General features: G+C 40.7%; 1 protein-coding gene across 1 annotated transcript in view; it reads right to left on the reverse strand.

Moving 5' to 3' along the window:
- Positions 1-24,406, reverse strand: part of ELMOD1 (ELMO domain containing 1) — a 40,142-nt gene that overhangs the window by 11,790 nt on the left and 3,946 nt on the right. Inside the window, exons 2-5 of the mRNA XM_032193847.1 lie at positions 13,592-13,686; positions 4,796-4,941; positions 4,621-4,649; positions 3,298-3,395 (exon numbers count right to left, since the gene is read on the reverse strand). Coding sequence (XP_032049738.1) covers positions 3,298-3,395; positions 4,621-4,649; positions 4,796-4,941; positions 13,592-13,608 — 290 coding nt within the window. The 5' untranslated portion in view covers positions 13,609-13,686. The remainder of the gene's footprint in view (positions 1-3,297; positions 3,396-4,620; positions 4,650-4,795; positions 4,942-13,591; positions 13,687-24,406) is intronic.

Consider the following 24,406-nt stretch of genomic DNA (forward strand, 5'->3'; position numbering starts at 1 on the left):
ATTATATTAAATGAGGCCTTGTGAAAATTATAGTCTTATTTAGTGCTCTACTTTGATCAAAAAAATATGGATTTTTAAACTTGAAATGGTGAATTTCTACGTAGGGAAGTCTCATAAGTATACACAGCAGCTTTCAAAGCCTATTACAATCACATCACTGAATCTTCACCCCCCATTCAAATGGCAGCTTCCCAAACAATGCCCTGAGACCAGAGAAGTGAACTTAAAAAGGAAAGGAGAAAACTCAGCAAAAAGCTAAAAACATGCATTTTATTTCCATGCCGCCTTAGCCTGCATAAAGAATATTAAAAAAAAAAGAAGTAACAGTTCAAAGATCTGCCTCTAGGTAGACTTGTTTTTTGTTGGACTCATGTTAAGAATCACAATAACGGCTCTTTTCATTATTATGCAGATCAACCTGATGCATCCTTATAAAAAGGCCGAACTTGGCTTTGAAGACTTTAAATTACAATTTGTTCAGTTTTAGTGTTTTTTTTTTTCCCTAATAAAATACAAGTTATAAGCATGTCAGTTTTATATTACATTTGAACATTCAATTATGTATAGGAATATGGCATCAATTTTTTCTTTTTTATATATTTTAAATAAAGGCTAAAATGATCCAAATGCCTCGTATAAATTTGGAGAACACAGATCTATATCCTCACTGCTCGTTGGAACACAGACTGTGCTGATATCAAGCTGCACAGATTCCTTATCTGCCCTATTTGGTACTCTGAAATACTTTGTTTATTCCATAACACTGTTAAATTTTCCTTAGCAGAAGGATTTTGACTGCTTATCTTCTGAGATTAATCCCCAGAATAAGAGAGATGTCATCATTAGGCCATTTCTCTTGCCAGAACTGCGTGCTATTTCTGTCTGTAACCCTTTTTGAATAACCTAAACAGCATTTCCCCCCTTTGGTGTTTAGTTTTTGCATGCTTCACTTGCTATACCCTACAGTTTTATCGAAAGGCTGCATTTCAAAGGAAGCTGAGAAGCCTGACAGAATTGCCGTAGTGCATCACTAAGCCATGGCCATCATGTTTTTAACTACTCAACCTCATGGTAGTTCAGAGAAAAACATCATAAGCAGTGGAAAAGCAGAGCAATTTTATATATTAAAATGTTGTGTTTAAGTTCCAAGCTGAACACTATATACTAAGCAAGCAGTATTTGAACTTGCTATTTAAAGCCAGTCAAGTACTCAGTGCAACGCTGTTCATGGAGGAAAGGGAATTTCTTCACGGAGGAAAAATTTCTTTGTTTTGTTCATGAGCTCTCCTCCTTCCCCAGCAGCACTGAGCAGAGGATGCAGATGAACTGCTGATGCCTCACACCACCTCCTGTCGTCCCTGTGCTGGCAGTGGTGGTTCTCAGAGTGCAGGAGCAGCCTGCTCACACCCCCACCCCACGTGGAGCCTCAAACTAGGAGCATTTCACAGGCTGCTCCTGTAGTTGGTGCAAATTGCATGGGTCACCACCTGGTTATTCAACCTACTCGCTCCCACCACCAGATACACACTTAGCTTAAATGCGCTGACAGAGGGAAACTACTCTGGGCCTCCTTTCCTTCAGATCACGGCAGCCCATTGCTGTCAAGAACAGCTCGGAGCAAACTTGCCTGGGATGCTAGCTCAGCTCTGCAAAGATGCTACATGAACAAAACTGACTGCACACAGATTTGTGCAAACACATAGCATGACATGTCCCCACGTCCTTTCCCCAAGGAGATTTTAAGTCTGTGCTATGCAAGGGAAGGCCAGAGCTTCCCAACAAGACAGCTTGGATGCAGGTTTTTTGACGTTTGAGAGCAGGCAAACCAATGGATTTTCCTTAATCCTGCCTAGAGAAATAGCTGACCTGCTTTTGCTGAAGTTTCTCCAGAAGAGTTTTGTATAAAGTAAGTGCCTCACATATAAAGATGCAGTCCAGATGACTGCAATTTAGTAGAACTATAAAAAATGTAAAGGAAGGAGCAATTTAGTGGCAGGGTTTGTTTCTATGCATGCAGGACTACCATCCCAGGCTCACATTCCTCACTGTTTTGAAGAGATCAGAGAACTAAGAGGGGAAGATGCCATGGAAGCAGGCATGGGAATGAAAGACTCAGTCCTGTAAAAACACTGAGCACATAATTTCTTGTCCAAAAAAAAAAAAATAAAATAATTAAGCATTTGTTCTGTGCTTGGCATATGAACGACACCTGGATTAAATGAAAAATATTAAGTTTTGCTTTCTTATACAAGGACCAGAGCACTCAAATGTAACCTAGTTCAGGGGCAAGATTCAAGCAAGCACCATTCATCTGTATCTCTGCTCTCCCTCTCTTGAAAGACAGCTTTTACTCAGAGGCCAAAGGCAAAGCCACAGAAAGATCTGATGATCTCTGGTGCCACACAATATTATTTTAATGAATTTCCTGTTTCTTCTTGGCATTGTTCCACCCTGTTACCCAAGTGTCCAATATTGACAAGTGAGTACTTCAATTAGCCCAGCTGCTAACGCTGCGGTTACTAATGTCCACAGGTCAGGCTCTGAGCTATGCACATTCTGCATTTTTTTCTGGTATGTCACCCTCACTAATTTTTCATTGTCAATTTTTTCCCCCCTCTGAATTTCAGCTATCAGTGTCCTGTGCAACACTGAGTATCTAAGCTGTGGAACCCTCCTCCTTTGCCCACTGAAACACAATTTTTACACCAATAACAGAAGCGTTACTACATGCTCTTGAAATACGTGCTTTTGAATTTAGTCATTTGTTGTTAACTTCTTACCACTAAAATCTTGTAGCATTAAAAAAAAAAAAAATCATCTGTGTTGTGTTGGTAAACCTTGTGTTTTAATAACTCAAAGCACTTTTAAGACAGAAGCAATATACTGGTTTGCCAGTTACGACAGACCAATTTCTTCCCTGCCCAAAAGGCTACCTACAGCCTTGCTAAGAAGCCATCACTGTCACTTCCACGACCACCTGCCTTGGCAGTATTTTATCCCTGGGCAAGTGGTCCCCGTAAATCAATGCATCAACAATGCACTAAGCATGATTCAGGAAGCAGCTAGACAAAGAAACTCAGGACTTTCAGGACTTGCCTGTTACAGTCCCTACAAAAGATCGTTCATTTTTCCATCAGCTTTTTGACAGCAAAGCTTAAGCTGTAGTTTCACACTGAGAAACAAAATTCATCTTCAGATTGTGTACCAAAATAGCTATGAAAAAAGTTGTCCATGGACTTGGGTACTGAAAAGAAATCAATAATTCCCCATTTATTTATAAGGAAGTCATGAACTTACTGTGGATTTATATCTGGGTTAATCTTTTTCAGCTCCATGATGTCATCTATAGTTTTTTCAATAGCATCAGGGTGAACACTTACTGAAGTTTGCAGACGCTAAAAAGAGGTTTTAAAAACACGCATTAATTCTTATGGAAACTATTGTTCAATGGAGGATAACAGTAGTAAATTTAATACCTAAAATCTTCTAGCTTAGCAGCCCAGAATAGCCAACTCCATATGCACACCTTTCCAATGTACTCAACCCTAATGACTAGCTTCAGAGCACAATCCCCATGTGAAAACTTGAGCTGCTTCCCCATGCCTTTGGAGCCAGTTATGTCCGCAACAGCTATTAGCAAAGAAGATCTGCATTGTGGCTTTCAGTTGAGAAGCAGCTTCAAGCCACCCACTTCATTAATGGGATTGCTACCCTTCATTTTGACACCCCCCTCTCCCAACATATTGCAGTAACACAAATACATTTTTCCTTCCTCTTGCACATCATCGCCTTGAAGATACCTACAAAAGTTCAATATCAAAAAAAGTCACCATGCCTTCCAAAAAATTAAGGAAGAGTTTTCTGGTACTCTGTCTTAAAATTACATAAATTTATACTGCATCTAAACAATTTTCTTATATAAGGATCTGCCTTTCTTATTGTGCTAAAAGTACATTTGGAAGTGCCATGCCAAACTATAAACTATGTGACACCATTCTCATTAGTGTTGAGGTAAGCTTTTCAACAGCACTAGTTCTCATACCAAGGAGAAATGAATGGTTGAGTAATCTTAATGCATACACAAATGCTTTTTTCAGATGAGTGAGAAGCATTTATATTAGTACAACCAGTGCTATGGCGAAAGAATGAATTGAAAGTCTTGTCCATTAGTGTATTTAACAAGAAAGCAGAGATCTAAGTTGTCTTTGCAATCTAAGTAACTCTGACTTCAACCTCTTTTTATCCTTGCTTTAAAGGCAAAGAAACAAAAACTTGTGAAGTCTGTAAGTGACTGACTGCAGATTACAGAAGTTTTGGATAGGATGAGAAATCCACCTAAGAAACCCTAAATCACAAAACATCACCCTTGTTTCTTCCTTGGTTTGTTGCTCCCTTGATTCCCCCAGTGCTAGTACCACATTGAGCTGCTGGGGGAGCACAGGACACTCCCCCCAGCTTTGGGAAGCCACTTGCTGTGATGGTCACAGCATCTCCTCGGTAGGAGATGCTTTTAACGTGAGACCATATCAGATTCTAAAGTGATTTTGTGGGGTGAGTAAACAGCTGACTGAACAAACTACTGGATACAACAGGAAAGTTCAACTGAGATCTTTCACTCACCTTACTTTTTGAACCTTTCAGTGATGCCTCTGTAAGAGAACAGCATTTGAAAGCAGAGCGTCAGACAATTTTAAATTAATCCAATATAAATTTAGCTTATTATTCCTTAAAGTCATACTATTTTTAGCACATGCAGAAACGTACAAAGGCATGCAAAACTAATTTCTTCAGTTACCTATTTTCATAGTTCTGGCAGCTCCAGGCTTTGTATTGTAACAGATCCTTTGCAACTCACATCGCCCTGTTAGTTTCCTCACCACAAATTTCAGGCAGCGCCACAAGAACTTGCAGTAGAAGTACAGGCATACCTGGATAAACATCCTGTTCAAAAAAAAAAAAAAAAAAAGAAAGAAAGCCTGATAATAAGACTTGAGCAGATTTTGTTTAGACAAAGATACCACCCAAATAGAAGGTACTTCCTCACCCCAAATTCTCATTGCATAATGGCAGCTTTAAAGCAAAAGCAGCAGTCACAATACAAACATTTATCCTAATAAATTTTAAAGGACCAGAGACTTCCTGAAGTTCCTCCTGGCCTGAATTATTCTGTCATCTTATGATGTTTATTTTTCAGGCTTTCACGAGAAACAGTTTATTTTAAAAGTTTTTTGGGTTTTGTTTTTAAAGCATTGCAGCTGTTACCTAAGCCCACACACCACGTGCTACCACAATTATATAACACACCCCAAAAACAGGTTTCATGGGCTATATCTCATTTGGAGAAAGTTTCACTTTCTCATTTCTGTGGTTATGAATGCCCAGCCCCTGCCACAATACCCAGCTGGAAGCACCAGGACATGAGACGGGGCACAAATAGCCCAGTGCCCTAGGGGTCAGAAGCACATCTCAGAAAAGGCAAATTGCAAAGACTTGACAATGGAAACATTGGCATCTGGACATGGTTCTGGGCAAGCTGCTCTAGGTGGTCCCATGCCCTGCTTCAGGAGGGCAAGACGGCCTCCAGAGGTCCCTTTCAACCTTAATAACTCTGTGGTTATACTCCACAATTATATTCTAGGAAAACATCAATACAGTTTTAATAAGCTAGCTTGCTGTTGAATGGTCAGAAATAATTAGATCCATTACATTGTCAGCTGTGCATGCGTAGACATTAGTAGCCTATTATCTCTTCTACATACTGTTGACACTTTCAAAGGAAAGTCGGTTGTTAAAAGGCTCCATAATACCCTTTTCAGTTGAGTTTGTTGCTTATTCTGAAATACTAAATTCTAGATACTCAAATCAGTATAGCTTTATTAAGAGCTATACTTTATTAAGAGCTCCACCACTTCACAACACATCCAGAAGGGTATGTCGCAAAAGGACATTCAAGAGAAGGAAGATAAATTCACTCATGTTAATGTCCACACAGGAGTTTAATCTGCTTTACGTTCACTTTAGCTTAATCCCCTTTGCAGGGATTAAGCTAAAGAAAAATAAAGCCATTTTATGCCTAAATGAAGGGCATCCACACAAGTCTTTAACATGCTTTAAAAACATCCACTTTATCTTCACACTTTTAGTTAATTCACTTAACATTCCTGAATGCCTGTGTGTAGGCAACCCCCTTGTCTTTATGCAACATGGAGCCTCTGTTGTATATACAAAGTGAAACCTAAAGAATAAGCAATGAACTCCACATGGGAATCAAGCTTTAGGCCAGCAAAAAAGTTTCAGTTGCTGACCTTGAAATAAGTGGGTCCTCCTACCCCAAGATGGGCTGCTCACTGTTATAAGAATTTTGTATGTGCTTCACAGTGTCATTTCAGTATTAAAGAACAAAACCAGTTATCAGAAGGTAAATCCATCAGCAGCCAAACAGAAGTATAAGCCTTTTAAAGAGCAAGTCTCATTTAGAGTCAGCTAAAGCCTTCAACTGCAATATTTAATAGTGGCTTAGAAACAAAGCCACAGGCTAACGCTGGGTGTTTCATTTTTTTTTGATGTCAACCATCACAGAGTTGACTAACACCCTTTCCTCCCCTACCAAGGATCAGCACACAATGCATACACAGCCAGCCCTCAGCCTCCTCAGCACACCCCAGCTCTGTACTCAGGCTGAAGGTCCAGAGAAACAGGTTCAAGAGGGTTAACATCAGACTGAAAGGTGGAATGTAGTAAAACAAAGTTCTGGGCTTTCATCTCACATTTGTAGTGGAAATTGCACTCACTTTATTTTTGGCCTGTTTTGCTTCCAAGGGTTAGGTCTCTATCTGAACAATCCATTACCCAGAGATATCATTTATATGGAAAGAAAGGAAGAAAGACTCACTTAACTTCATATAACAGCCCATATGGAAAAAAAAAATACCTTCTAATGAATGAGAGACCCACAGAAAAGGGCAACTCCTGTAAGAAAGTTCATGCCTACACTTAATTACCTCTAGTGCTGAAACATCACAACTCATTTCACTACTAACAACCTTCTTTCTTACCATGGTGTGGATGTGGATGAATTCCCAGTAGAAAAAAAGAAATAAAATGTTTTATGTGTATCTGAATTAATTTTTGGGTTATATGTGCTGCTTTAAGGTTCAAGGACAGATTAGTAAATCAAAGCAAAAATTCCACATGGGATGAGCTGTTATCTTCCAGGGTTACAAAATCACATCCACAACTGAAATTTTGCTTTGGCGGTGTTTTGCACAAAGAATAACCAAGTAAAAATGCATCTAATAAAGAACGTCACTACACCACACAAACACTACACGTGATTCACTAAAATATACTTAGCAGCTGTAACTAAGAAAGCAGACAAACACTAGTTTTGACTAGTACACTAGTTTCGACTAGTTAACTTAGAAAGCTTGCCTTTGAGGATACCTTCAATTTTCTACTACTCATCCATCTCAAGCTTACAACAGCTGAAATCTTCCGTTTATAACACAAACAGCATAAAAAGGAACACAAGTTTCTTTTCAATGGGTTGTTCTTTACAAAAAGGCACTCTTGCTTGCAGAAATCCTGTAACAAAAGCACACTCAAATAAAAAAAAAGATAAGTTTTATTTTAGCTGCTAAGCACTTCAGCTCACTTCAGCAAAGCAGAGACACTGGCAGCTACAAACAAAACACAGCCTGCCATTACCAAGAGCCCTCACAGAAGCCTTGCAATGAGCCACGTGTCTGACTGCTACAGTGGCCTCGACTTGTTTGTTTTAGAGTCTGATTCCAAGCCTTCTCTCCACTGAATCTCAGCATTTTTGGCTTTTTTCCCTGCTTGGCCTTGAAGGCTGTCTTGGCATAGAAAACAGCGTGCCTCACTATAAGTCTGTGTTTACAGTTCTTAAAAGTGATAACTCTGTTCCTGAGGTGAGCTTCAAGAGCAGGAGTATTACAGAAAGGAAGGTGTTCTGAGGAGACTGATACTCTACTCTTCCCAGTCCTGATGCGAGCCCCTTCTCCTCCTCCAGTACTACATACTACTGTACCCATCTGCAGATTGTGTTTATACATGCGAAGGGCTTCAGAAGAGTTCATATGAACATTCTCTCAGGTAAAACAAGAAAACTGTGCATAACCAGATGCTAATGCACACAGGCCTAACCAACAGGCAATTCCCTTGCTACAACCATACTACACATTTGTACTTATCATTAGGGCTCCAAGACGAAACAAAAATGCAATTGAAAGTGAGCATGCGTTTCCTTGCATGACTAGAAGAGACTTGTGAAATGCTATCTGATATTTAAAGCTACTACCACAGTCTAAACTGGAAGTATGCCTAGTGTAACATTCAGTATTCCACTGGCACGTCAGGAAGTCAGGGTTCCTGCACAGGATTCTTGAAACTGATGAAAACTGAAGGTACTCAATCCCTTTACTGATGTTCTGAAATTACCAGTGATTTCATAGCTAGTAACAAACAAATGCCTTGAGTAAAATGAAAGTTAATACTGGCCATCTAGTTAGAATGATTGGACTTAAAGCTAGATAAATACTACAAAAAACAAACAAAGAGCTAAAGATAAAAGTCAGTAGGTTCACTTACACACCATTTTCTTTCCTGTGCCCTGTTTTAGGTCCTATGGATGGGAAATCATTTCTGCAACTATTTTTCCAGAAGGACATACTCAGCTCAACGAGGAAAGAGTTGCACATCTATATTTCCTTACTGAGTATTCTGATAACATCTTTAGAAGTTGATGACACAGAAGTTAACCATGGATGGACAAGATGACCAAATACGTGAGTTAGCAAATGATACCACATTGTGAAGATTTAACTAACTTGACCATCTTTAGCTTATTTGTGCACTGTAAGCTGTGTATACAAGCTCAACCAAGAAGTAACTACCAATATAACTTTTGCCATACACAAGTGTGCTATTAACTCTGTTAAAACAAGAGATTTTTATTCTGTGCTTTTTCAGACTTGACAACTGAAACCCATTTTAGCTCTCCATTTAGAGATGAAAGCAAGTCACCATGGCAACTTAAGAAAACATAAGAGTAGTTTTTAACAGCAGCTTTCCACGCTCTTCTCTTGCTTCCTACTGACTTGGGTTTTATTTCATCTGATGTGACTCCAGTCAAACAGAACTTATGCTTAAAGTCTGCTAGTGCTTACAGACTGTTTTGCAGTAGATCAAGAAGAGGTGTAAGGTTTCTAGGATTTATTGAAAAAATCTGCCTGCTACAGCTGGTTCTCCAGCTTGCTATTATTTCAGATTTTTAAGAGAAGTTACAAGCTAAGTGGAATTGTCACCAACAGACTCCTCAAAAACCTTTTTACAAAAAAAAAAAAAAAAGGCACTAAAGGATTAAACATTTCACTGAGAAACAGCTCTTTTATTTCATAAGTAATACTTCAAACTTTAGGAATAATTCAGAGGAGAACAAGCTGAGAAAGAAAAGAAACCTACAACAGCCGCTTTCTTTTAGACATAGCCTTAGAGGTATAAATATTGGAGTCCTGTAGATTACTGGCCAAAGACACTCTCCTAGATATGGAGTTATTCCAGTTACTGTACTGCCTGGTCCAAACAAGTTGTTCTTTCCCCTGGATAGCAACAGTTGATGAAAACAGGTAGATGAAGAGGCAGAGTAATGTTAGACTCATATCTTCGGTACAGCTGAAAGTGACACTTGTAGAAAATATCTTGATGTCAGAGTAGCTACCACTACTAGTATAAGCACATCCCCTTTCTTAGCTATTCTGATGTGCAATACAGCCTGGGGCAGGTGGGAATGCATGAAGTAATTTGGACCAAGGGAGAATGCATAAGCAACTGATTCAATTTATGACTTATTTTGAATTCTTGCATTTTAATTGTTCAAGTGCCTTAGGATTTAAGTTTATTAAAAGCAGTCTTATTACATGGCACCAGAGCACACATTTTTCTCACATCTTTTTTATTATGGCCTTATTCAATGTCGGAATTTGATTATAAGCTACATTTCTAAGCTTCTTTTACACTGGCAATTTCACTTTCCAGCTAGAGCAGAGATAGTGACTGTCAGTGAAGATCAGTAACTTCAGGGTGAAGCCATTATGCATTAAGACTACCTTAGAAAGGATATCTAAAAAAAAAAAAAAAAAAAAATGCACAAGAAGGAAAAACAACAGAACCTGTATAACCAAAGACCCCACGCAAACAAAACCAAAAATCCCTCAGAACTAAACTACCCGATCCACACCTCAAGTAAATATATGTATCAAAGTAGTAAAACATCATGCTATCATTTTTTAAAAGGGATGTTGCATACTTGTCTATTGTGTTAAATATCAGTAGGAAAGGATTCATCAACTTCATGTAAAATACATTTTGCTTATGTAAACAACATGAAGCAAACTTCTTACTGCTTTCCTTTAAATAGGAGGCTGTACAGGTGTAACTTGTACAAAACTAAACAATTGCATTTGTGGAAGAGAGGTCAGCATCGTTTTACATGCCCATTGCCTTTCATGTGAGGTCCCTAAAGCTCCATATATTTGTGGATCCTACTCAGGAAAGTGATGTTTCCCCTCTGCTCAGCCCTGGTGGTATGCATCTGGAGCATTGTGCCCACAGCTGCACTAGGCAGTACAAGGACAGAGAAGGGCTGTGAAGGTTATTAAGGGCCTAGATTGTCTGGTCTACAAGGAAAGGCTGAGAGCTGGGGGCTTAGGGGAATCTTATCTACATGTATAAATACCTCATGGGGTAGTAAAGTAGGTGGAGCTACGCAACTCTGGGCAACCTGCTGTAAGTGACCAATTTGAGCACAGGAGTTGAACTTGACAATTTGTCTTCCAGCCTCACTAACCACAGAACTATGCAACAGTTAAACAGAACATCCTAAGTAGTAATAATAGTTTTGGGGAAAACAAACAAAAAGGACCCCAACAATTCACTGATGGTAAATACAAAACAGACTACGTAAAAAGAGAGACAGGAGATTTTAACCTAGTTATGAAAAGCACATCCATCATATAACAGATGAATAGTAGCCACAGTAAAATCACTGACATTACACTGATTCCTCACTTTCTATATTCACATCTGCACTGTTCCTTGTTAGGTCTCCAGGTGACTATCTACAGCCAGAAGCTGCTGCAAGGAAGCTACTGTCACTATTCTGAGAGAGCAGTGCAGATTGTCTTCACTTTACAGATGAAAGCTCCTCTTTTCACCTATTTACTGGCAGTTTCTATGTTGCAGTCAACAAGATGACTTGCAGTTTATGAAGACTTAAATGAACTCATTGGTTTTAGACACAGATAATCTATCCACACAGCGTGGTGTGGAATTGTGCAAATATATTTGAGCTAGTTCACATGCTGGAAGTTGTTGTGGTACCAATCCAGTGTTCTGCCCCTTCGCTGTTCCTTTTCTGTTCTATCTTTAAAATAGAGGAAATAGCCCTATAGTAAATTGAAAATAAAGGAAAGTATTTTCATACCACAGAATCTGCACTTATGCAGCAAGATTTTGTCAGAACTTCTTATTCTTTATTTCAGTCCCAGGTTACACGTACTCCTTCAGAACTATCAGTGGGACAGTTTATTTCATCTGTGCAGTCTCTATTCCTCTAAGGAAGAACTCCCCACAACTTTTCAAACTCCTCTCTTGATCATCATTCCTGATTTTTTACCCTGTCCTATTGTTTTAGGGTACCATATTGGTATTTAAACTTACAGGAACACCATCCAAGTAGGAACACAGGTAAGATGAAAATTTCATAAACTATAGGTACCATCAGCACCAACTAGTCCAATTCCTGCTCCATGTTGCGTACCAAAGGAAAGCTCTTTCCTACTGAGCAGTCCTCACCAGCAGTACACTGCACTCAGCATGGCATTTGATCTTCAAAAACAGTTTACGACAATTTTAAGCAAATTCCTGGTCTGCTACTATTGGTAATGGACAAACACCAGGGTACACAATATATGTTAGCTTGTTAATTTTCCACCTGATTTCCAAGCTGGAAGGCTGAACATCTTTGTCTTGTACATAAATTTGAATCTGCTTAATCTGTTATCACAAACCTGCAACCACAAAAACCACATTCAGAGTTGACTGTTGCCATTAAGCACTCTTCTTGGAGAATGACCATAGCTCATTCATAAAAATATAAGAACAGTAAGAAATAACTAAGAAGCTTGAGAAATACTCCTAGCAGTCCCATGTCAAAAGGATTAATCTGAAATAAGAAAAATCCATATTCTTCTAAGTAAACAGAATAGAGGCTTCATATTTCATGGGTTTTCCTGTTTGAGGAGCTGTCTTCTATCACATGCTCCCCCTCACCTTGCCTTCTGCTTCACATTCAGAACACTGGACTTCGTTATGAAAATGCTCTACTGTACCATTTCAGTAAGTTGCTTTTCTCTACCTTTGTTTTCAGCACCACCTGGACTTATCCTGTAAGCTTTTAGGATAAATTTTAGAAATATCATGGAAAGAAGTAGGAGTTGGTTTCTTCAGGAGCACCACAGGAACCTAAATACCCAGAACAGCACGAGTTCTGCATAGGAGCTGCAGGGGCCAATCCTCTCACCACCCTGATAAGGTCAGGAGAAATCACATTAATACTTAGCCTAATAGCTCATTAATTCTTAGCTGTTTTTTGGGAGTGTTAGCAAATAAATAATTACTTTACACTTTTCACCTGTGCATGTTCTGCTTACCAAGTCTTTTTGCAGCTGGCTCAAAGATACCTGAAAAAAAACAATCCAAGCACCCCACAGAAATGCCTGGAGCAAGGCTGGCATGGCAATAGTCATTACAAATGATCAGCCTAGAGGTAATGATGCTGATACCCATAGCATAAAAATATTCTTTACTATAAACGGTCTAAAAAGAAAGAAAAATAGTGGCAGATGCTCTATACAGAAGCATATGTTTCAGTCCTCTTGAAAAGGTTTCTTCCAACCAGACAGAATATGATTGCTTTGGCTTAAAGACAAGTTAAGCACTTGAAAAGTATTAATTTATAAGAGTGTTCAACTCTCTTGGTTGACTACAGAACAAAGATGACATGAGCTTTCACAGTGGAAGTTAGCGTTTGCAAGCAAGTCACACACAGTAGCAGGTACTCGTTAGACATTTCTCCTAAAATGGAGCACAATCAGCTTCAAAAATACTTGTATTTCTTCAGCAAGCATCTCCCTTCTCTGCTTTCACAAGCTGCACTTCAAAAATCCATATAGCCAAGAACAAGGGGGGTGGAAAAAAAATTAACATTTTTCAAGCACTGTTCTTGCCACTGTTTCTCCTCTTTTCCTCTGACACATTGAGTACTAGAGATCCACAACTGATATGGTGCAATCCAAACGCACGTGACACTTCCCACATTCTTTGTTTTTATGAAGAACTGAAGAGGAAAAGCTTGAATTTAACAGCTTTAGAGAAATCTAGGTGAACAGAAAGCAATTTGGTATAAATTAGTTATCAGTTGTATGGAAAGTGTAGAGCTAAAACACTAGACTGGCAGCAGGGAAGTAATTACAATCATTTAATACTTTCGAAAAACATACAAGACGGTTACCTCAGGAAGTGTTTCATGATGGCGGTTTTGCTTGCGTTACAGGAGCCGTAATCAATTGATCACTGATAGCCTCTTCTTTGCAGGTGATACCAGTGCTGTAAAAATAGAATTGAGACGCATTTACTAACAGAGAAAAAGAAGTGGCACTTATACTTTCTACATGGCTCTTGAAACAACACCTTTCCCACATATTTCCATAGGTATTTAAGAAATCTTATGTCAACAAATATAAAAACCATAATTTAACACTCTTCAGCCTGGACATATACCAGACTATCCATGTCTCTTTTCTGAGAAGTAAAATATTTGAATAAGAGCACAAAGTAAGAACATTTAGATATTTCTTCAAGCTTTTTCAAACACTTGTGTACTTCAAACATGCGAGGCTTACAGCAGCTTCCAAGTGGCAGTTTCAAGAGATACTCAGCTCTCCCAGCTGTTTGCAAGCTCTTTGCTCTACAGAATTTGCAACAGCACTTGGAGACATTGGGTAAAAGCAGCTTGTAAGCAAAGAGCCACTGTTGGGTCCCGATTTAGTTCGTAGAATCATCTAGTTTGGAAAAGACCTTCAAGATCAAGTCCAGCCACCAAACTGACTGTCGTGGATCCGCTCGAGTGGGCAGCCGAGCTCCACCACAGCCGCTCTCTCACTCCCCCTCCTCAAAGAGGAACAGGGAGAAAACATGTGAAAAGGGGCTCAAGGGTTGAGATAAGGACGAGAAAATCACGCAATAATTATTGTAACGGGCAAAACAGACTCAGCATAAGGAGATAGTAAGATTTATTGCCTACAACTAACAAGCGAGAGAAGTGAGAAAACAAAGGAAAAGAAAAAAAACAAAAGCACCTTCCCCCCCATCCACCCTCTTCCACCTCCTCCCCCCGAGCGGCGCAGGGGAACGGGGAATGGGGGTTATGGTCAGTCTACAGCACTTCTTCTCTGCCACTCCTTCTCAGTCACTCTTGTCCCCTGTGCTGTGGGGTCCCACCCACGGGATGCAGTCCTTGATGAACTGATCCGGCATGGGCTTCCCACAGGCAGCAGCTCTTCCAGAACTGCTCCAGATATGGGTCCGTACCACGGGGTCCATCCCTCAGGAGAAAACTGCTCCAACCTGGCTCCCCTACGGGCAGCAGCTCCTGCCAGATCACCTGCTCCTGCGTGGGCTCCTCTCCACGGGCTACAGGTCCGGCCCAGAATCTGCTCCGGCAGGGGTCTTCCACAGGCGGCAGCCTCCGTCGGTGCAGGGCCACCTGCTCCACCGTGGTCTCCTCCACGGGCTGCAGCGTGGAACCCTGCTCCACCGTGGTACTCCATGGGCTGCAGGGGGACATCCTGCTTCACCATGGTCCTCACCACAGGCCGCAGGGGACTTCTGCTCCGGCGCCTGGAGCACCTCTCCCCCTCCCTCTACACTGACCTTGGCACCTGCAAGGCTGTTCCTCACTCCTGGCTGCTGTCTGGCGCAGCGTTTTTTTCCTGTCTTAAATATGCTCTCACAGAGGCGCAAAACAACATCGCTTATTGGCTCAGATCTGGAAAACAATGGGGCCCTTCCCAAACATGGGGCAGCTTCTAGATCTTTCTCACAGAAACCACCCCTATAGCCCCCTGCTACCAAAACGTAAACCCACTACACTGACCTACCTAACATATTCAACATACAGTATGTTAAGTGATCAGCTTCCCTGGTGTCAAGTTTTATGAAGAAGTGATACATATGATGTCTTAAAATAGATTTATTTGACCAGGCTGACCATCCATTCAGAGATCTGGTGTCCTACAGTTAATTTTCATTACTATTACATCTCTGTTCAAGTGGAGAAGAAGAGTTCAGGTCAAAAAAAACAAACAAACGCCAACCAACTTTTAAGTGTAACCCTGCCCATGTTCCACATCCTCTCCCCCATCACCTCTTTACTGTCGGTTTCCCAAAAGCAGCATTCACATACGAGCAATAAGTAAGAGATTCATACTTCTCAGATTAGTGTTCTTCATATCCTGCAAGAGTCAACACAACATCCTTTTTTTCCCTGCCAGAAAACAGCATTGTTCCACACTGTTGGGACAGCTTAATCTAAGATTTACAGGGAACAAGATAACACTTTCGAGTTCTGCACCAGTACAAACCACACACACAGGCTTGAAAGCTGCACTGTTAAGAAATTATTTAAGACCTCATTCTTCATTAACACTGCATGCAGCCTGCTGAAAAGTACCAGAAGGCCTTCAAAATCTGGCCTCTTTTGTCATATAATGGGAAGCTTTAAGTCCAGAAAACCTCAAATTATTTTTTTTCCCCAGGATCCAACAGCACTGAGGAGATAAAAATGTTTTCACCCTACCCTGTTCTTATTTTCTTTCCAATATGTAACTTGCAAGTTTTACATTATGCTGTTGCATGTTGACAGGAACAGAAGCAGCATTTAAGTTGAGAAAAATACAGCTATCTTGTTGGATTACATCACATACCATTTACTAAAAATATATAATCCCTGGACTGTAAAAGCTTCATTCATTTATATTGTTTTTGACTGGCTGAATCATGTTGCTGTCCCCTGAATACAGCTGTAATTGGTGCTGGCTGCAGTGACACCTTCTTGCAAGGGCAGAGAGAGAGGCTAACATCAAACCCTGATTCGTTAATGAACACGGTAGGCAGGCTCCGAATGCTTCCCTCTGCAGCTTTTGATAGGCCTTTGATGACAGCGAGCACAGGCGGCATGGGAGACAGGCAAAAACTGGAGGGGATGTAACCTACCCCCCTTCTCCAGTCTAATAATTTGCTGTTTAAAAGGTAGTCTGTGAAAGACTCTCACAGCTGAGTCTCAGCTTTTTAGTATCAACTCGAACAAAGGCAGCTTCACCATGATGTTTGACCCAGGAGGGCAGCAGTGTAAGGAAGACGCCAGAAGTGCCAGGAGCTGTCAGATCAACCCCTCCTAAAAGGGTGCACTGGCCTCCACCTCAGAGGGCTGCTCCTTCTTGATTCTGATCAAGGTCCTCGCTGGAAATACATCAGGAGTAAAAAGGCAGCAAAGGGAAGAGATGTCACACTTGCCTGCACTCCAGGATTGTCTCATCAAAGCATGGCTTGATAGGAACTGCAAAGCAGCCTCTCTTCAAGTAGAGTTACTAACTACAGCCAACTGTAAGTTAGTACAGGGACAGAAATCAATGCCCGATCACAGGGCAGGAGTTTTCGGTCATTTTCAAACACGTAGGACTCGAGGTCAGCATTCCCCACTCCTGCATGCCTCCGTAAGTGATCCGATGGTGGAATTCAGCAAAGACTATGTATGTAGAAAATGTTTATGCTAAGCAAATTACTGCCACAATTCACAGCCAAGTAAGTTCAATTATTCATAAGCCTGTAGAGCCACAACACCTAGTTTCTACAAATGGCTTTTCCTCACAAAATGTAATAAGTTCTTTTCAGCTGGGGCGGAAAAAAAGGAAACAAAACTCCAAACAAAATAAATGAGTACTCTAATTTACTTCCAAAGTTGTTACAACATCTGAGCGAGCAAGAAAAGCAGGTATATCTTTGGACTATGTTTATACCACTTTACAGCAGTTTGTCCCAAAAGGAGAAGTATCTGTGGTCAGGGAGAAGAAACTGACTCTTACACAATTTACCCTTAATTGCAAAGTTTACAACACTTGCAGATTTGGGGAGACCCAAAGATCAGTTTCTCAAGACCCAAACTCCCACGGAAATACCACTTTTTGCCAGGAAGCACCAGATTCACAGCTGAATGCAAAGAGCCAGCAGGCCCCCAGTAGGGAGCACTTCCAAGCGTGTTGGTCACAGCACCCACCCATCGCTCCAGGAGCCTGTGATGACACTCTCACATGGTGAGACTCAAACCATGAGCTTGCTCCCACATTTCCCTCCCACAACACTTAAGTACCCCATTCACTGTAAATGAAGTGGTTTCAACCAGTTTATCTTAAACCACACAGGAGTTTACCCTCCTTAAGCTAGCTGCAAATTTTTTTCACTGAGATGCAGTACTATTACACAGAACAGCAGAATTATTTTGAGTTCTGTATCAAAATATAAATTCCTTAAACAAGTATTAACTATTTGCACTCGTGAGGCTGTTTATGGCCTTCTAAGTAGCAGAGCAAAACAAGCATCCATCTGAAAGGTTATCAGTTGCTGTAGGCTCAAAGAAGTCAAGAGAAAGACTTAAAAGTCACATCCTTCTCTAGAGCTGAGGGCTTGCTTTTTCCATCTCCAAGAAAGCTGCAGATGCAGTTGAGGAAAAGATGTCTTATTTAACGTAAATCACCATATTTAGAGTAAGATATAATACTAGGTAGTTATCTTCACAGTATTTATTTTGCAAGCTAATGACTCACCTGGCATATTGCAAACGTTTTTAGAAGGTTTATATCCTAATTATAAAGAAGGAATAGCTGTGCTGAGGAGACAAATCATCAGAACCATTAAGATGAGCAGGCTGAACACAGGACTTCGTTAACGTGGATGATTAGATTACAATTCATCCAAACTTTCCTCCCCAAACAAAAAAAGAAGACATGTTTGAAGTAGAAGGCAGTAATTGTACAGTCATCTTAAGTTCAGGAGAAAAAAGAAGACCTTATTTTTAGGTTTAGTTGCCGTTTTAAAGGAGGTTCTTCTAAATTGAATAGCAGCAAGCACCATGACATTGACTTTGGATGGCAACTTCTGTTTCCAGTAGCATTTCAGGTTGTCACCTTCCTCTCATTGACCCCAGTGGCCTACACACATGCAAGCGATAACCCTCTAAGTCTTATGTCATGGGAAGTGTTTTCTTGTTGTATATTTTTTGGAGATGGAGGTGTTAATGTTTCTCTATCCTGAACACCAATGTGCAATAGGTTGAACTAGAAAGGGGACGAGGATCTATGTCACTAAGTGTCCCAGGAGGTCCTACAGATAGGGACAGCAAGCTGGCCAAGAGCCAGCAGTACACAAAGTAAGCCAACAGCACCCTGGGCTGCTGCTAGGCAGGAGAGAAGCCAGAGGAGCTGGGCTTGTTCAGTCTGTAGTAGAGATGGCTTTGGGGGACCTAACAGCAGCTCCCAGTGACTGCTACAAGGTCAGAGGAGACAGAGACTGCCTCTTTACAGCTGCATAGGGCAGGAGGGCAAGAAATAATAATGCACATAAACTGAAAGAGAAGGTTCAGCCTGGATATAAAAGGCAGAACACACACACAAGAACTATCAGGAAGAGTAACAGGCAGCCCAGGCAGGTTGTGCAGGCTCCATCCTTGGTGGTTTTCATGCTGGACAAACCCTTGAGCAGCCTGGGCTGACCTCAGAGCTGAGTCTGCTGTGAGCAAAAGATTGGATCCTGACCTCCTGAGCTCCCTTCCAGCCTTCGATTTTCTGCTTTCCCCCAATCATTCTTATGGGGAGATCTCAGACATCCTGAGTTATGTCTATTGCATAGAGTACTCAGACAGAGTAACATCAGGGTGCCCAAGGTCTTGCTATTTTTTTAGTTTAAGAGCTACCAACTTCTCACTAGGAATCACATATAATTGGCAGTGTTTCCCATGAAATGTACCTAACAGCACTTCCCAATTTGCATTAATACCTGAAGGCGGAATAAAATTCACTTAAAGTTATTTAGCAACCCAGTAAAAACATAGGATCTTTGACAGTCTTAATTGCAGTATACTCATTTATAGGTCTTTACATGTTACAGCACCTAGATCTCTACAAATCAAAAGACATCCTTGGAAACTGATCCATTGCTGAAACGTCTCTTGGGAACAGGTCACCTCAAACTAAAGTTTTATGGAGTCCAAAAGTGTTGACTCAGAAGTGGCTTTGCTCTATGTTAACAGATGCAGCCACTGGCAGGACCCACCTCAAAGACCAAGAGCTGATACCTGTTGTGTGAGCTCAGTTTCCCAGCTCAGTACAGAAGGGAATTTTCATTTCTATGTGCTCAAGACAAAGCTGTATTCAACTTCAAGTAGAAAGAAGCCTTGGAACAAAGTGTCACACTTGATTGATGAAGCTAATGAGCAAGGCTTGACTTCAGTCACACTGTCACAGGTAATAAGATTTTCTCTCCTAATCTCCATCACACATTGACATTTTGTGTTTCTGTATTTCACTAGGAGAGTGAAGGAAAGGATAGACGTGTAGACAAACTTCACTGAATTTTAGTCCTGCCTAAAATATTCTTTGACTATGAGCGCATAAAACGCTTGACCAATACTAAGAAAGAGCCCTCAGTAAAAGCTTCAAATAATATCAGGATTGGGGAGGCAGGGGAGAACATGAAGTCTCCCCCCAAACTGCAGAGCTTTTAAAGTCTCTGGTTGTACAGTCTTACCAACACTTCACATCTGTCCATTACTGCCTCTTTAAAGTGGTAAATAGCCTCAGAGATGTGTGACAGAAACAAGGAAGCTTCAAGAGGGTCTCACAGTACCTGTAAGAGTAAAGAGGGGACTGCCTCTGGAGTCAAGAAAACTCACTTGACAAACCTCATATTGCAAGTTACCTCTAACAGCATCCAGTTAAGTCTACCCACTGCAATTCCTCAGCAGATAACAATCACCTGGCAACTACTAAGTAGATAAGCCACTTTTTGCCACAGATAGCATCAGACCAAAGCTCAACATCATAGAAGTCTCTCACCAATTCATTGTTGATCTTTGCCATTGAAAATAAAAAGACTATTGTTCCATACCTGACTTTTTAAAGAGGAAAAAAAATGTCCAAGAAACTCAATAACAGAGGCACACTTACTTTTACTAATTTCTATCAGCTCTGCTGTATTACAGTGTTCAATGATGTTGAGGAAAAATATATTAGATTGCTTCAGGTCACCAGTGAAGAATTCACTGGGCACATTCTATTTCTAATGTGAAATTAAAGTCAGAGAGGAAGCTTTCTGAATCCCAGATTACAGTAAACTTCCAGAAATGCAGCCAGATGCTTACATATTGTAATTCATTTAAGTGTCATCTTCGTCTTCAGTGTTTCTATCCTTAACAAGCTTGTTTTCCCCTTTAAGTATTTTATCCAGAAGAAGACTGAGTAAATAACATCAGCTAAAAAAAAAAAAATAAGTCTCATGCTTGAAAATTGAAAACAGCCTTTAATCTATGGCAAAGTGTTTATTTTTGCTCCATGCATTATAAAAATACATCATTTCTAGCCGTTTCTCATGAACTTTCACTTGACCCCTGACGAGTTCACCCAGGAGAACAGCAGCAGCATCTGGGTGGCTCAGGTCTGCCTACATGGCTTTCTGTGTGATGTTTCTGGCCTACTTGCTCTGTTTCCATACATACTTTACAACAGCTTGTACCACAAGGAATCTGTTCTAAATAAAACATCACACTTTGTAGCAACATTCCGTCAAGCATAGAATAAATCCTACAAGACTAGATACATAAAATCAAGAAGAGGCAGCCTGGTTAGGTCCCAGACTCTTTAGTGCAGAAGCTCCATGGAAGGAAAAAAAAAAGGCAAAACCACCACCAAAAAACACCCCAACACACACAAAGTGACTACTTTCAGTGAATTGACACCCTTTTGCATTTCCTTCATGGTTTCCACCTCACTGCCTAGATTAGCAGAGGGTATAGATAAAGGGGAAAGATGAAGCATGGGCTTGCTACCAAGATTAACTGAAGTCCAGATTTGCTTTAGAGCCCCACCAATTCCCAATACACAGTAGCTTATGTGGAAGAAACATCCTATTAATGGGTCACACACACATCTGCAACATTGATAGAATTGCACCAGAGATGTCTACTCTGTTCTTTCCCCTACCTTTCCAACATATGTTGTATCTATTTGGGCTAGGTAGAATAAATCCAGCTATCAGATAATGCAACCTCACAGCAAGCACCAGCCTGAAAGCATGTAGGACCATGGACTTTCATATTTGTTTGGTTAGCTGACAAAAAGACAAAACAAGGGCAGCAGAGGTGTCAGGGCAAAGGCCAGACAGTGCTTGCAGGCTACAGGAAAGCAAAGCAATTTATTTACCATGGAATTGGTAAGGGTCAGACAACTCATTCTGATTTAACAGAAAATTGTTCTATGTGGTACCCCACTCTCCTGTCACTGCATTGAGATGACTTTGACATGCCAGTGACAACTTTTTCATGGAGTTGTCCAAGGCAGACATGCAAGAGTAAAGCATATCAGAGCTTATGTATGTCCTCCTATGATTTTATAGGCCCACTGTTCCCTAAAACAAGGCTCAAGAATAACCACTTCCCCTTAAGCAAGTCGGTAGATAATGCCATGAAGTAGCATATTTGTGAAGCAGTGAGCGCCCTATGGTAAGGGTTATGCTCCAACTGTTAGCTGCCTGAGGTCATGCAATCTGCAGATGGACCACAATAAATGAGCAGCATACTATTTAATCTGTAGTCGAGATGACTAAAAATCCCACTGCACTTTTTTCTCCTCCAAATTTCATAGCCTACTATTTTATCACCTGTGTGCCGCTCAGTGAGATGTTCTGCATCCCCAGGGGCAGAAAACCAGGACAGTTCCAAGTACACGACCTTGCTAGATGCTCTGGGTCTTCTGAGCTGCAAGCACTTAAGTTTTGCAGGGTAGATTGCTCTGGTTTTATTAATGTCTGGGGTGAGGAGAAGTGGAATAAAGAATCTATTTGCTCAAGGAAACCAGAAAGTTTTGTTAAGTTGTTGCTCTAAATACTGCAAACCCCATGCTTTGACTGCAGCCAAAAGCCCTTCTTTAGGGAAAAAAGAAAACAACAATAACTACAGCAACCCTTCTGTAGGGGGGATGAAAACTGAAAACCAAACAGTAACATGGTCAAAACTCAGGGGCACCTTCTCAAGTCTGTCATTCAGACAGGCCTACGTACCAGCAGTTACCAGTCGACTCTTCAGCTTGCAAGACTAACAATCCTTGTTAATGGAAAGTAGAATTTGGAAATGTAATGGTGAACACTAGAACTGACTGTATTTAGATTCATTTCACCCTCTGTATCTTAAGCTAAACCCAGGCAGCACCGAAATCAAACTTCGCTTCTGTCAGAGGTGGAAAAAAGCTAGGATGGGGTTCGGTGACAAGTACTTCCACAGCGAGGAGGGTAACAGTAACAAAGACATCCCACTAACATGACTAAGGAAAAGGTGATAAAATCTGCAAGAGGTAGAGACAGGAAGAATAGTTTGAAAGTTCATACAGTTATACCAGCTGGTAGGCAAGACAGATGAGACACTTTCATACAAGGCTCAAAAAGAATTTTTCTGTGGTAATTGTGGAAGATGTTCTTACTCAAGAAGTAGGAAGATGGTCAGCAGCAAGGAGAGTGAGATACCATGGTGCCCTCCTTCCTCTGCCTCCTCCTGCTCTGTTCTGACAGGCTTTGCTTTATTTTAGGTGCTTACTCTCAGGTAGATAAGGATCCTGGTAAGGATCAGATGGCAGAAGACTGGAAAATGGCGAGAAGACAGCATGGGAAGGAGAAAAAGAGCAAACATGAAGACCATTGGAAACTGGTCCTGAAACACTACTACTAAGGGGGAAGAAGAACAAAGCAAAGCCAGGAAGAATACAAACTAGGACAGGATGATTGACACCACTGCCATAATGCACTCATTCTTAACACAATCCAAAACCGAGAGCCTTCTTCCTTCAACATCTCTTTCTACTTAGATTAATAGCAGGGCACAAACATTTTATAGTTCTACCCTTTACTACAAAAGCAAAGCAATAGTTAAAAAATAGTTTTATTTTGTTTCTTTAAAAAGAAGTTTCCAAAACATTTGCAGCAGATACATTATAATAATTCAGGAATATAAACTGGTAACATATCTGAGATTGTAGACTATATGATACAGCACAATGAGCATACACAAATTTCCTCCAGGTTCTTGACAATTGAATGATGACCACAATTTCACTTCTTGTGCTTCAAAACTACTCCCAAATTGCTTGGTTTGTATATTTTATTAGCTGGACACTTGAGATGCATGAGAACAAGAGAACTCCTTGCTCATGTTGTGCCACTCAACTTACCCCTCAGAATCCCAAACTATCACAACAATATGATAAATGAGAGGGAGGGGAAGGCAAAGTCACTCTAGCTAAAACAGTCCAGAGTATCAAAACTTGTACTGTAGATGGTAAGGACAAGCAAGGTTCAAAGAAGAACATGACTACCTCAGATTCTTGGAAACTTCATAGTGGTGCCCCTCCAAATAGTTTGGGTAGACTGTATTGCCTCTTCTTAATTTGCACCCAGGGTATGCACCTCACTCCTCTCCCTTCCGCAAGTGGTACAGCAAGAACTCCTCTTTCCCTCCTTCAGTCCATCTGTTCTCCTCAGGCTGCCTTAACACTGACAGCATGAAGGCCTAGCAAGCCCAAATTTAGCAAACCCCACATCGATCTTCATGTTTCACAGAGGCACAACCTGTTTGATGGCACACATCCAAGCCAATGTTGATATGGATGTGGCTTTGTGAAGGCAAAGTGGGAAAGGGAATAAAAGACTTGCTCTTATAACTGCCTGCCAGAGCTGTGAAAAAGGACTACAATTTCCATGACCACAGGATTTCATTGTACTAAAGTGCCTATTCCTGTCACCTACCTGTCCACCTGATAGTTGCACAATCATCAGTACATCAAACTGTTGCTACACCACGGACAAGTCTCAATAAATGAAGAATTCTGATTTTTTTTTTTTTTAATTTTATTTTTAAAAATTTATATAGTACTCCTAAAAATCAGTGGCAAAACCTCTGTTAGTAATCAGTACAATCTGGAAATGGCCACAGGAGCCCATGCTCAATGATGAC

This window comes from Aythya fuligula, chromosome 1, assembly GCF_009819795.1.
Source record: "Aythya fuligula isolate bAytFul2 chromosome 1, bAytFul2.pri, whole genome shotgun sequence".
Classification (NCBI taxonomy): domain Eukaryota; kingdom Metazoa; phylum Chordata; class Aves; order Anseriformes; family Anatidae; genus Aythya; species Aythya fuligula.